Raw genomic sequence first — 14,247 nt, 5'->3', positions numbered from 1 at the left:
TCAGCAGACCGAGAAGTCTGTTAGAAATGTGAGGCATGACTGTATTAAATATCTGCCACAAAAACCACAATGAGAGATGCGGTTAGCCAGTCTGCTCAGAAGACGTGCTCCCGAAGAGGCCTTGCTTCAGCTTCCTGCTAACAGAAGCAAAGTGGTCCTTCGGTGTTCAGAGCAGGGCCTTCGCAACAGAGACAGAGCAGTTCTGGAATTCCCACCCTGGGCAGGACCACCCAGCCACCTCCCCTCTGTAATTTTAGCTGGCTTTCAAAAAAAATGGGGGGGGGTCCCTCTCCAACCTTTGCTCCATTTTTGGCATGACACTAGCTGCTTCCTTTTTCTGTTATTTCACCAGGCACCCGTGTTTATCGGCCTTGCCTTAAGATTCGTCATTTGAAATTATCACCTGCAGAGGGTGGGTGGGTTGACACTTTTTTAAAAGTTGGACGCAAACACCGGTCAGGCAGAACAGCATCTATACCCCTGCACACAAGGTGCATAAAATTGCAGGGCATAAATCTAGTTTTTAAGTATGGAGACAAAGTCATACCCTGGTACAAGGACCCAGCACAGACTGGAGGGGCTGCTCTGTTGCAGCCGAGATTATTCAGTGCCTGATCTACATGCACAAATCTTGGAAGAGGAAACATTTTATGGAGAGTGAATCATGCCTCCTGCTGCTTCGTGCCGAAGACAAAAGGGACTGTGCACCTTTCTGTTTATTTTTAACTGCATATATTTATTTATACTTGGAGAGGTCTAATTTTAGAGTTATCAAAGCGGTTCTCGCATATTTTTATGACTTGCTCTTCTGATATGCAACATTCCAGGTGTCTTAAGAGGGAGAAATACAGAACATAAATGCAAGCAAAAGATACAAGCCGTTGGAAGAATGAGCTGAGAGAGACAGGAAGGCCAGAGATTGGAACTCCAGCCTCCACCATCCACTGATCTGATGGCCTTGTGTGACCCACCCCATCTCAGACTCGGATGCTGACATCTGCTATAACCTGCTGTACCTGGACAATAGGCCATGTCTGTGAGGCAGAAATTGCCATTTTAGTACCTATCGTTCTCTGTAATTTTAGATTTTATATATTTATATATTTTAAATTGGGTTTTTTTACTGTTGATTGCTTTTATGATGTAACCCACCCTGAGCCTGCTCTACGGGCGGGCTAAAATCAAATCAAATCAAAATAAAATATTACAGGAGGAAATTAAGCTGCCCCAGTTTGCAGGGACACTGCACCGACCGAGACAATTAATGCAAAGGGCTTCAAACCTTTAGGAAGAAAGCTCCGTGACGTCCAGAAAGCCAGGCTCAGAATTAATATTTCAATAGCTCAGATCAGAAAAGAGTCTCAGCAGCTGCTTAGAAATCCAAAGGATGGTCAAACAAATTGGTGCCCCAGAGAAAAGTGCTGCCCAATCGTGCGCTGGTGGAAAAGACGGTGGTAGGGGCGGAACAACAACGGCCACATTGGGGTTCCGAGTTAAACACTGGCTCTTCCTGCTTCCAGTGCCAGATGTGGAGTGCTCTTTCCCACTCTGCTGTTCTTCAAAGCACTCGTTCCTTGAGCTGTTTCACTTCTCCCCCCCCCCGCCCCAGTTTGTCAATCCTAAACAGCTTGAGGGGCTGGATGCGCCTCTCCTTCAAAGCCCCCTACCCACCCCGCTGTAATCTGTCTATTTCCAAGCTAAGAGAATGAGCTGCAATTTGGGGTGTGGGGGAGGGCGGCACGGGTTTAAATTCCCCCCCTGCCACAAACCCATCAGGTAGCCTTAAGCAAGCCATTGTCCCGGCCCCTCTCCCTCCGCTGTACTCAGATGGTAACACCCAGCTGACCCTATGAGGTTGTTGGAATGATTACAAGGATTAAGTACATGAATCACTTTGAATGCTGACAGAGAGTTCACAAATGAAAACAACAGAAGGGAAGTTCACGGGTACCTTTCTTGGATCCTGCCCGGGAAGAAGCCCCAAAGAATTTCTTCACGGTTGTCACTTTCCGTGACTTCTCATTGGTCTTCTTCTCTTCGAACTTGGAGAACGTGAGCGACTGGGCCCCTTGAGGGTGCTGAGTACTGGCGTAGGCTTCCTCTTCCTCACGTTGCAGCCTGGCTCCCAAGGAGAGAAATAGGGCCTCTGTTTAGCTCCAGCAAAAAAAGAGCACGGCCATGTTTGCAGTGACCAGCACCCGGCACCACTGGCACCAAAGACAGAGACCTGAGCCATAGGCTGCATTCATCCTATGTCAAAGCAGCTATGAGGAAGCCGGAAAACCACCACCTAACCAACTGAATTGCAGGCAAAGCCAGACAGAACCAGGATCAAGTAGTTGCTTACCTTACTGTTCCAGTAAGAACCATCAGCTACTCAAGAGAGACAGATCCAAGACCTACCCACAAACCCTTTCCCCTACGGGAACTCACAGAATCCCAAATGCATTGAGAGCATCTTGGCAAAAAAACCCATGCATTTACAATGATTTACTACCATTCCGTAGGACCTGCAAGACACAGCTATTCTACCAGGCTTTTGGTTGAGGCAAGCGGGCATCCTCATCACACTGCTTATACCATCTATTTGTCCTCCCCTACAATGACCTATTAATATACCATCTTGACTATTAGATTTCAGGCCAACATCTATGACATCTATGTTTTAATCTGCAAAATGTGCCCGCACCTATGAGGTATTTTATTTTGCTGCGCTTTCTTGACTATTTTATTATTTTATTGTTAGGTTTTAACTGTTTTATTATGCCTGTGATCCGCCCTGACCCCGTCATGGGGAAGGGCGGAATATAAATCTACTAATTAAATAATAAATAAAATACAAGTAGAAGCTATTCTGTCAGTCTTTGCAGAGTAAGTCACAGGAGGTAGATTCAGGTGGTCTGCAGCAGCAGAACAAAGTTTGAGTCCAGTGGCACCTTTGAGACCAACGAAGCTTCATTCTGCATATCAGCTTCCAAGTGCGTGCACACTAAAGCTTATACCTTGAATCAAACTTTTGTTGCCGCTGGATTCAAACTTAAGTCATGGGAGGGTAACTTCGGAAAGCAAGCTGAGCATGGAAACTACAGAGGGAATATGCACAAAATGGAATGGCCGCAACTCAGCAGCAGCGCAAGGGCTCAACTCCAGCCTCCTTGGCTGAAGCGATCCTGGGTAGCAGGACAGAGAAAGACTCATGGTCCAACAAAGTACAGTCGAAGGAGACAATACCATACCTGTGACCATCAGACACTGCCTTTTGCTGGATTACATCTAGTTCAATATTCTCTCCTCTGACTGGCAGCGGCTTTCCAGGGTCTCAAGAAAAGATCTTCCCTAATCCCTGCATTGCAACCCAAGATCCTTTTAACTGAAAATGCTCAGAACAATAAGTGGAACCTTCTGAATGCAAAGCAGTTCTCTACTACCAAGCCTTTCTTCCCCTTGATTATTTAATTTAAACAGGGGTGGAATTCTAACAGGAGCTCCTTTGCATATTAGGCCATACCCCCTGATGTAGCCAATCCTCCAAGAGCTTACAAAAAAGAGCCTTGTAAGCTCTTGGAGGATTGGCTACATCAGGGGTGTGTGGCCTAATATGCAAAGGAGCTCCTGCTAGAATTCCACCTCTGAATTTAAATTTAGGTAGCACCCCATGCTTATATAAGCATTCAGGCTACAAAAAAAAAAACATGGGCTGCATTTGTTATGGCTATCAACCAAAAGAAGGCCCAGCTTGCCTTAGATTGGGGCCATTGTGTACATCCCAGTTGAGCCTTTAGACTTCCTACCAACATCACTACACATTCCTGGAACCGAAGGTTTTCTATTTAGGGGATCATGCCTCACCTTCCCATGGAAAGTGCAATCAAGAGCTCTTATGTGGTATAACAATGGCCAGAGAGAGACACGCACCCTGATCCATAAACATGCAACAAAGGTATCTCCTTACCGTTCAGCAAGCTCCCAGTCCTCCTGGATCTGCTTCTGCCTGGCCTTTTGGTACTCTTCCCTCCAGCACTTGGAGCAGAAGCCCTGCCATCCAGGGTTGCCATAGTAACCGCATCCTTTCTTGCAGAGCAGCTCCGACTGATCGACATGGATGCCTCGGCGTTCGGACTTGAGGCTCATCTTCCTCCTTCTGTGGAAAGAGACAAAAGAGAAAAAGTCAAAGGTGCAGTGTGGATTGTAGGAAGGTTTGTCAGACTTCAGAGAGAACAGGAAAAGCGATGCTTCCATTTTGCTAAGAGAAGCCACCATGCTTTACTTAAGCTTGAAAGCCACTGTGGAGCACAGCTAGAGTCTTGGACTAGGATCTGGAAGACCCAGATGTGAATCCCCAGTTGCCAAGGAAACTTGCTGGGTGACGTTTGGCCACTCCCTATTCTCAGTCTAACCTACCTTGATGGGTCGTTGTGACGATAAAATGAGGGAGAGGAGAACACTTCAAGTCTCCACTGGGGAAAAAGGTGGGATATAGATGAAGTTTTTAAAAAAAGACTTAGAGGGAAAAAATGGGCAGGAATGTTTTTTCATATGTAAAGTACTGGTTATATAACCCAGTAGGCATGACTACTATTGCTTTCCCATAGCCTGGCAGGTAAAACACAACAAGAATTTGGCAGAGAGCATATATACAACAGGCTGCTCCAGAGCTAGAGCTGTAAACCTGGAACAACTCCAGAAATCCAGTGAAGTATCAGTTTGGAAGATCTCTAAGGCAATCAACGTCCTTCTGTGGGAGGTACTGGCATCTGAGAACAGCATCAGTTCTTTACTCAGCCAGCCTGCTGGACTAGGATGAAAGGGAGACGTGGGTTCGAATCCCTACTCTGCTAAGGAAGTCTGCTGGGTGACCCTGAACCAGCTATGCAACTTTCAGCCTAACCTGCCTCACAGGAATGTTGGGGGAATAAAATGGAGGAGAGAAATGGTTGTAAACTGTTTTGGTTTCTCCCACTGGGGAGAAACGTGGGATATAAATGAAGTATAATAAAGACCCTAAGTTGATCCATGTGAGCACACAGCTGCTGATGGAAAGGTTCTCATCTTTCTGGATGTTCACCATACTGTGAAAATCTTTTCGAATTCCCAAGCCACCCCTAGGAATATCTGCACCAGCCAGTGCCACAAAGTTTCATAACACCCAGCTAATCAAAGAGCCAGTTTGGTGTAGTGGTTAGGAGAGCAGACTCTAACCTGGGAGAACTGGGTTTAATTCCCCACTTCTCCACGTGCAGCTGTTGGAATGGCCTTGGGTTAGTCACAGTTCTCTCAGAGCTGCTCTCTCAAGAGTAGTTCTCAGAGCGCTCTCAGCCCCCACCTACATCACAGCTGACTACTGCCGGGTAGCCACCTGATCTCACGAAGTCATAATGTTTACATGCACCCTTCTCTTACCAAAGCAGCATCCAAGCTAAAAGGAGCTAGAACCTCTGGCTGCCAGACAATCTTAAGATCTCCTGGCTATTCTACACACAATGCCATAGAATAATTAATTCGCATCCACGCACTCCAGGAATAGCTACAGGGTTTCTAACCAGGGCTCTGTATGCCATGGCTTCAAGCTTTCAAAGCACCTCCCCAGCAACCATTCCATCAATCCTGCAAGATAGGACAGTACCCTAAAGGCCCTACCCTGAGAGCCAGTTTGGTGTAGTGGTTAAGTGTGCGGACTCTTATCTGGGAGAACCGGGTTTGATTCCCCACTCCTCCACTTGCACCTGCTGGAATGGCCTTGGGTCAGCCTTAGCTATCACAGAGCTTGTCCTTGAAAGGGCAGCTTCTGGGAGAACTCTCAGCTCCACCTACCTCCCAGGGTGTTTGTTGTGGAGGAGGAAGATAAAGGAGATTGTGAGCCGCTCTGAGACTGAGTGGAATATAAATCCAGTGTCTTCCAGGCTAGGAAACAGCCACTCACCTAAAGGTACTCTGGCTGGACAGACAGTCCTTCAGCCCACCAGCTTTCAACTGGTCCTACTCATCCTGTCTTGGATAAGTGACCATGGTTTTACCATGGCAGATACTACCTTTGCCAAGTCAGTCAAAAGTGCTTTACTAGTCCAACCCAGCTCTGACCAGCTCTGCAAAAGATAACGGCTCGAAAGCTGCCACAGCAAAGGAAAGGGTTTTTTCCCCCACTAAGCGTCATCGCTGACGGCACTGCCCACTCAGCGCCTGAACGTCAGGCTGGGTGCTCTTCCCAGACCTCTATGACTGACTGTTGGCCCCAAGCCAAAACCTAGCAGTAAGACAGGTGCCAATTCTAGCCTGGGAAATCCCAGGGAATTAGGAGGCACAGCCTGGGGCAGGACGGAGAACTCAGCAGGGATGGAATCCACTCTTTGAAGGGGCCACTTCCTCCAGCAGCATTTAAAGCAAGTCAGGAGGTCAGTTATTTACTCAGTGGAGACCCAGAGGGGCTTACACTGGCCCAAGGTCACCCAGCAAGACGAGCAGGGATTTGAAACTGGGTCATCTGGCAAGAAGCCTGGCAGATTGAGCCTCCCAGCATCAGTGACACACTGAACACAGCAAGGAAACACTTGGGGGGGGAATAATTAGCAAAGGGCTTAAATGTAATCCTTTCCACTCCAGAACCATCTCTGTAAGCAGGGCAGAAAGATCACCCTTCTCTGGGCTCAGAAGGTGACAATAGAAAGCGGAACAGAAAGAGCCCTGTAAGTCACGTAAGCACAGAGATGCACTGTCTTGCACTGTTACATTTTTCCCAACGTGGGCAAAGAAAAATTGGCAAGATCTGGTGGAAGGGGCCACCAAGAGACAGCTGACTTATGGCAACCCTGTAGGGTTTCCAAAGCAAGAGACGTTCAGAAGCGGCTTGCATCGCAACCCTGGTATTCCTTGGAGGTCTCCCATGCAAACACTGACCAAGGCCAACCCTACTTAGCGTCCAAGATCTGAGGAGATCAGGCTAGCCTGGGCCATTCAGGTCAGGGCAAAGTCTAGCAGGACTTAAAAGCTCAGTGGCAGAGCACCTACTTCCCAGGATAAACCCCTGTTATTTCCAGTTAAAAGACTGCAACCTTTATTGGCTTGGGGGGGGGGTGTGTATTGTTATGGATTTCACTGATTTATGCCAAACAGCATACAGGCTGCTCATCCGATTGCATTCTCTAAAGAAGGGCTGGCTAAAACTACCTTAAGAAAATAAGATTAATAAGGCTAGGAGAGAAGTCTCTTTATCCCAGATGCTGCAGAGCCACTACATGTGGTGAGATGTGGCGCCACTGAGTGGGAGAATGTCTGCTTTGTAACAATTTAATGTTTTGAACTTTCCCACCAGAAAGTTAGGTGTGCATGTAATATATATATATATTCACTTACTTGCATCCCGCCTTTATTATGTCACTGGCTTTGCAAGTGGTACTATCCTGTCTTACAATAAACGCTAATCCTGAGGAAATGGAGAGTTATTATTGAAGCTAGTCATAGACCTGACACTCAACAGAGAAGCCAGGCTGCCTTGGTAGCAGGCAGTCTTCGATCTTGCGGAACAGCCCATCTGCGAAGTGTTACCAGCCTCCGGCAGGAGTCCTCCCCAAAGGAAAACTAGCTCCCCTACTACAGAGATCGGTTCTCCTGGAGAAAACGGCAGCTTTGGAGGATGGACTGGGGTGGCCAAACTTGTTTAACGTAAGAGGCACACAGAATAAACATTCAATGTTTGAGAGCCACAAGATGTGAACAATCTGTTTGAGAGATGGAAGGCAGGCAAACAGATAGGGGGAGGAGGGGGAGAGAGATGGAAAGGAAGGAACTTTAACTTTAAATGCATTCTCCAAGCCGCATTATACAACTAACAGTAGTCTACAGAAAGGAGGCTTGGCTTCGAGAAGTGATTTCAAGAGAAAAAATGCTTTCTCCAAGCTGCTCGACAAGGCAGTGGCTCCCGAGCACAGTTTGGCTCACCCCTGCTGTAGACACTGAAGTCCTTCCCTATGCACCATCCCCCAAACTTACCAAGCCACAGCTGGTAACCCCAAAACAGAAATGCTTAGGGAGGTGACTTTTATAAATGGATTAGAACTGCAGAAGGATGGCCAGCTCAGGACGTCGCAGCTATAAGAACAGTAATGTGGTCTGTTGCAATGTTTACTGAATGTATCCCCTCCCTTTTTACAGCAAAGCCCTCTGCCTTTGTAGCCCCCCCCCCCCTTCATTACAACTCGGACACTTTATCTGCTGCCTCAGTTTGTCAACTGCACCATTTACCATTCCTACTGCATTGTTTACTTGGAGATCTTTGCTGTCAGACTGAATTGCTTTCTGTATTTTGTAATCCATCTCAAGTCTCGGTGAAAAGGAGGGCTGCCAACTGAAGTCAACAGCACTGTGCCCGTATGCGGAAGAGACAGCAAAGAGAATGGCATGCACAAGGTATTCATGCAGCCAGGAACCTACTCCCAGAGAGGCTCTCCTCCGGATATCGCGAGGCAGGCGCTTTTGCACGATGGAGCCAAAGTTCCTCCCAAAGAGATTAATAAAGGGCTTGATAACTCAAACACACCACACCCTGGCAGAGGACTGTGGAGCCAGCCCTGCAGAGATCTTCAGAGAGTCAGGATGACTAAACAGGCAAGGGGGGGCTGGGAGTAGTAGGAGCCTCTTGCAAATGTGTGGGGCACATGGCCACAGTAGCCAGAAACATCTTGCCCTTAGTCACAGGCCAGGAAACCGGTCATTTTCCAGCTATGATTCAGATGGGCCAAATCCAAAAACAACAGCCACACAATACCTTCTTTCCGGATCAAACAAAAGAACACAAGAAGCTGTGCAAGCTGTCAAGTTTCACAGAATTCTTCACCGGTATGTTAAGGGAGGCAGGGAAAAATGTTATCTGGGGAAAAAATGTAAGTCCATGTAAGCATCCCGTGTGGAAAAGCTGAGCAGGGACTGAATCGGTGCTGGTGTCAGGTTGCAACCTTTGGTTTTCTGCAATGAAGCAGGAAAAAGAAAAAAAAGGAAACTACTTGCAGCCACTGGAGAAAGGGATCCCTGCTTTCCCAGAAGAGGACTGAAAAGACCACCTTTTCAGGGTGGAGCAGTCTCTTCCCCATCAGCTGCTGCTTCAAAGAAAGAGAGTCATAGTTGCAAGGATGAAAACCCACAGGGACTGCTCCTCTTTGCAAGGCCCTAGCCACAAATGAAAACTGTTCCTGAACATGACAAGAACAAGCCGATGCTGAGCAATTGATACATGACAAGAACAAGCCGATGCTGAGCAATTGATACTGCAGGCAAAAATGAAAGCCATGCAATTCTCTATTCAATCCACCTTAGCCATGAAGGGCAATCCCAAGCAAAGCTGCTCCCTGCCAACAAATATAGGGTGAACAAAAGCTGGCCTTCAGATACAATGAGCACTTTCGAAAAACTCTCCCCTACCTTTTGCATTCCGTACCAGCTTTCACTTATAGGAGCATATCATTGAGCAGGGGTGTCAAACATGCGGGCCGGGGGCCAAACTAGGCCCCCGAGCAACTGGCTATCATTCTGATTCTTTCTCCCTCTCTCTTGCTGCCTTCTGCGTCACAGCTTGCTTTGCCAGGCTTTGCTCAATCACACAAGAGCTACAAAGCAAAACCTATTTTCTCCATTGGCTGAGGCTCCTCCCTTGGGGAGGAAGGGGGGAGGGATAGCTTGCTTTGCCGGGCTCTCTCAATCGCACAGCAGAGCTACTAAGCCAAGCCTCTCTTCCTTCTATTGGCTGAGGTTCCTTCCCCTCCTGGTCCCCTGGGGAAAGAATGAAAGAGCCAGAACTTTCTTTGCCCAGTTTCCTGGATCCCATGGGAGAAATACAAAGAAAGCACCTTTAAGACGAACGAGTGCTAATGTTTTAAGCATGTTTTAGTTTAAGAGACAGTTTGGTGTAGTGGTTAAGTGTGCAGACTCCTCCCCACTCCTCCACTTGCAGCTGCTGGAAATGGCCTTGGGTTATCCATAGCCATAGCTCAAAAGGGCAGCTTCTGTGAAAGCTCTCTCAGCCCCACCCACCTCACAGGGTGTCTGTTATGGGGGGAAGAAGATAAAGGAGATTGTAAGCTGCTCTGAGTCTCTGATTCACAGAGAAGGGTGGGGGTATAAATCTGCAATTCTTCTACGTTTTTTAAAAATATATATTCAATTGTGTTTGTCTGTGTCCTTTATAAAGTTTCTATCTCTGCTACCTAATCTTAAATAGGAACACACGTGGCCTGGTCCAACATGGCCCAGCCTTACAAAGTCTCATTTATGTCAGATTTGGCCCTCATAAAAATGAGTTCGACACCCCTGTCATAGAGAAATATGGAATCCCTGACTGCAGCCTGAAGTGGTAGGGTTTGTTCTACCAACCCAGCTCTCTGCCACCTCATTTGGTTGTACCAAATATAGGCTGGGCATCAGCAAAGACAATGGGAGAGGTTACAAGAAGCTTTTAAACACGCACAAGCATCTCTCTCCTTGCCCCCACAATCTCTAGCAATTTCTGAACCCTCCCCCCATACAGCCCAAACCTGCACAGCTTCTACAAACCTTCCCTATCTGCGGTTCAAGCTAAATCAAGAAAGGGTGGAGAACTTCAGTTAACTTGGCTACTTCACGAATAAAGGCAATGCTTTTGTACTTCATTCACTCCAGCCTCCCAAACAGGAATACTTACAAATCAGAGAAAGATCAAATAGATCTTCAGTTAGAAAAGTCTAAAAATCTGAAAGCAAGGACTTCCACCAGCTTGACTGGTGTGTGTAAAGGGGCACACAAATTTTTCAGCCTTGGAAGGTCACACGTCCACCAGTTTCTGAGGGCTCTGAGTTGAACACAGGCTTTTCCTGTTTCCAGTGCTGGCAAAACTGGATGAGCTGTCATTCAGCTCTGAGCCTTCATAAGCAGGTAAAGACCCAGATGGGGCTCCGGAGGACACTTGGCCCTCATGCAGGGTCCATTTGTTCTTCAATTGGACAGAGAGTCGAAAGTTGTGAAGTCATTTGAGGGCCAGATGAAAAGTTCCCATGGCTAGATGTGACCCCCGGGCTGTCAATCCCCCATCTCTGGATTGGTGTTGGTTTTTTAAAATAATAATAATAATGTTTATTGAGAAAAAAATAAGGCATTACAAGAAATACCACTATTTAGAGCAGTATAAAATCAGTGCACAAACAAATTTGAGATTTAAGGTATACATTACATATGCATAATTCAGCCCTTCCCTCCCCCCCTCAAAAGAAAGAAAGACAGACAGACAGAAAGGTGTTAATTAACAGGTCAAAAATAGATCAGACTCCAGTAAGACGGATTATTATGTAAAATTTCATGTCCCAGCAGGTATGAGACTAAGGGGAACCAGACTGATATAACTCTTTGTTCACAGCAATCTATTGAGTATTCATAAGTATTAGATTAGAGTGTCAGACTAAGAAAAGAAAATAATATCTTCCTAGCCTGTGAAACTTCTAGTTGTTTACCACCCAAAGAGTTTTAGGAAACAAAAACCTCTCACCTTTCTTCAATTAAAAAGAAGAAGCTATTGGATTTATATCCTGCCCTCCACTCTAAATTTCGGAGTCTCAGAGTGGTTCACAATCTCCTTTATCTTCTTCCCCCACAACAGACACCCTGTGAGGTGGGTGGGGCTGAGAGGGCTCTCCCAGCAGCTGCCCTTTCAAGGACAACCTATGCCAGAGCTATGGCTGACCCAAGGCCATTCCAGCAGCTGCAAGTGGAGGAGTGGGGAATCAAATCTGGTTCTCCCAGATAAGAGTCTACACACTTAACCACCACACCAAACTGGCTCTGCTTACCTAGAAGGGGAGCCCGGGATGCCCTTCCAGGCAAGGAGGCAGCAGGCGGCTCACTGCAGGCGGCCCTTCGCTGCCATCCCCTATGTCCAAGAGAAAAGTCACATGACTCCTTGCACACAGGAATGTCTCTGGTATGCAAGAGGTCTCCGCTCTCTTTAAAGGGAGAGAAAAGGGTAAAGTGCCTTAATCAGCATTTCCTACAAAACCCAGAGGCAACTGGACACCAACGTCACCTCTTTGAAGCAGGAACACAGCCGCTTCATCCTTAAGCCCAACCCAAACAAGCCACATGCAGAACTCTAAAAGGAGCGCCCAACTCAGCAGACAGAAATCTGGGCAGAGTTTCAGCTGCATTGCTCTCCAAACAGCAGGCAGGCCTGGAGGAACATATGGTATAATCCGCCAGTCAGCAACTAGAGGGCGGCTTGGGGGGTGGTTGGAAGCTCCACTCTCGTCTTTCTTTGCATTGGCATCTAAAGGAAGCTATATGATCCTCCACAGAAGGCAGATCTGGCCCTTGAGCTTCCAGTAGCTGAACCCTTGGATAGCAGTTCACTTCTGCTTCAGTCAGAAAATCCTGAGAATAAACTTCCATTCAGTAGGACAGAATAACCAGAACTAAGGGAGCAGCGTTATCCTCCAATTCAGAGTCGTCACAGTTAGCCATTTACTCCTGAGTGAAGAAGCGCAGCATTTTAAGTAGGTCACCCAAACCAACCTTTGCTCGCTTGTTCCACTCTGGCACACCTATACAGGTGAATCACATCAAAGGAACCATACAGAGCCCAAACAACAAAGAGGATAAAGGGATGAACTATCTTTACTATGCTGCAGTGGTCACTGGATGGCCTTGGGCCACTAATCAACTAACATTCAGATCTACCTCACAGGGCCGTTGTAAGATCAGATCAACCGAATTCGTTCCCATGCGCATGACCCTAAGCTCCTGGGAGGAACAACAAAACTTTAAATGAACAAAAAGGGTTTTGTTTTATTACTGGGTTAATGCTTCATGTGTTTCAATGATTGTGTTTTCTAGCTGTAAGCCGCTTCGAGCAGCACTCTGAAGAGGCAGCACATAAATATTATGAAATAAAATAATCCATGAATTATCATGATTTAAATAAAAAGTTGCCACTAGTTGGGGAGGGAGGAGGGAGAAAGGACTCTGCCTTTCACATTTTCACTTTCATTCCCTATGACAGTCACATGTCAAAGTGAAAACTATTTCCAAACTGATCATCCAGTGCTTGTCAACTAGCCCCTCAACTAACTCTTCACCCAATTATTCTAATAAATAAGCCAGTTATAAATAGGGGGACAGTTCACTGCCCAGGCTCAAATTTTGGGTGCAGGGGATAAAGGAGGAAAGCCTGCAGCATTAGCAAGGACACACGTTTTAATTACTACAAAGCCTGGAATTAGAACTGTTGTTTTATTAAATGCTGCAAGGGGTGTGGGAGAGAAGGTCCCCAGCCCTTCTGGAGGAGCACTGCTGGATCAGGCCAAAGGTCTAGAATCATAGAGTTGGAAGGGACTTCGAGGGTCATCTAGTCCAACCCCCTGCACAATGAAGGAAACTCCCGAATACCTCCCCCTAAATTCACAGGATCTTCATTTCTGTCAGATGGCCATCCAGCCTCTGTTTAAAAACCTCCAAGGAAGGGGAACCCACCACCTCCCAAGGAAGCCCATTCCACTGAGGAATCTAGCCCAACAAGTTTTCCTCATCCCAACGGGGACCAACCAGATGCCTCAACGAGAAGCCCACAAGCAAGGTATGATAGCAACAACTCTGTTTGCCCCCAGCATCTGACATTGAGGTAGACTGCCCTTAAGCATGAAGGGCACGCTAAAGAACTCCCCAGTTCTGCCCAGAAGTTCATTTTAAATCATATACTGCCTCTGAACCCAAAAGTTCCATTAAGCTATCATTGCAATCAATATACCACTCTTACGCAAATCTATTTAACCCTACCCCTTTAAAGCTTTATAAACTAGATCACATGCACCATGGGCCAGAGATGTCATGAAGAAACCAAGTGCCTTTTAAATAAAATTTGCATTAAGCCTTGCAGAACTTCAATTTGCATTTATCACAAACAAAGCTAACATTAACATCACCACCCAGGTGCACAACATCTTATGTAGCGAAGTCTCTGATGCTGAATTATTTTTGGCTCTGTTTTCTTTTACCAAGTGTAGGATTTTCTATAAATTATTAATGCTGTTGCTTTTCTCTTAAAAAAAAAAAGCGATGGCAGGCATCTTTTAAGGGGAGAAGGTGGGAGATGTTTGGGGACTGTTGTTTTTTATGCTGTCTTGAACCACAAGGAAAAGCAGGGTATAAATGTATTAATGTGGAAGAAAGTTTTACAGATACCATGGACCACCAGAAAGATGAATAAGTGGACTCTAGGTTAAATGAAGCTTGAACTCTCCCAAG

At 46.5% G+C, this 14,247-nt stretch overlaps 1 protein-coding gene across 3 annotated transcripts in view; it reads right to left on the bottom strand.

Annotated features, from left to right (window-relative positions):
* Window positions 1-14,247, bottom strand: part of RABGEF1 (RAB guanine nucleotide exchange factor 1) — a 36,711-nt gene that overhangs the window by 20,884 nt on the left and 1,580 nt on the right. For 2 of the 3 annotated variants that reach the window (XM_060259031.1, XM_060259030.1), the window contains exons 2-3: window positions 3,953-4,141; window positions 1,952-2,118 (exon numbers count right to left, since the gene is read on the bottom strand). In XM_060259031.1, the coding sequence (XP_060115014.1) occupies window positions 1,952-2,118; window positions 3,953-4,131 (346 nt within the window). In that variant the 5' untranslated portion in view covers window positions 4,132-4,141. Of the gene's footprint in view, window positions 1-1,951; window positions 2,119-3,952; window positions 4,142-14,247 lie in introns of those variants that run through there. The other variant, XM_060259029.1, reaches the window with a different exon arrangement.

The sequence above is a fragment of the Heteronotia binoei genome, chromosome 18, assembly GCF_032191835.1.
Source record: "Heteronotia binoei isolate CCM8104 ecotype False Entrance Well chromosome 18, APGP_CSIRO_Hbin_v1, whole genome shotgun sequence".
NCBI classification, from domain to species: Eukaryota; Metazoa; Chordata; class Lepidosauria; order Squamata; family Gekkonidae; genus Heteronotia; species Heteronotia binoei.
Note: the sequence above shows the minus strand (reverse complement) of the source record. Positions and strands in the feature narration are given on the sequence as shown.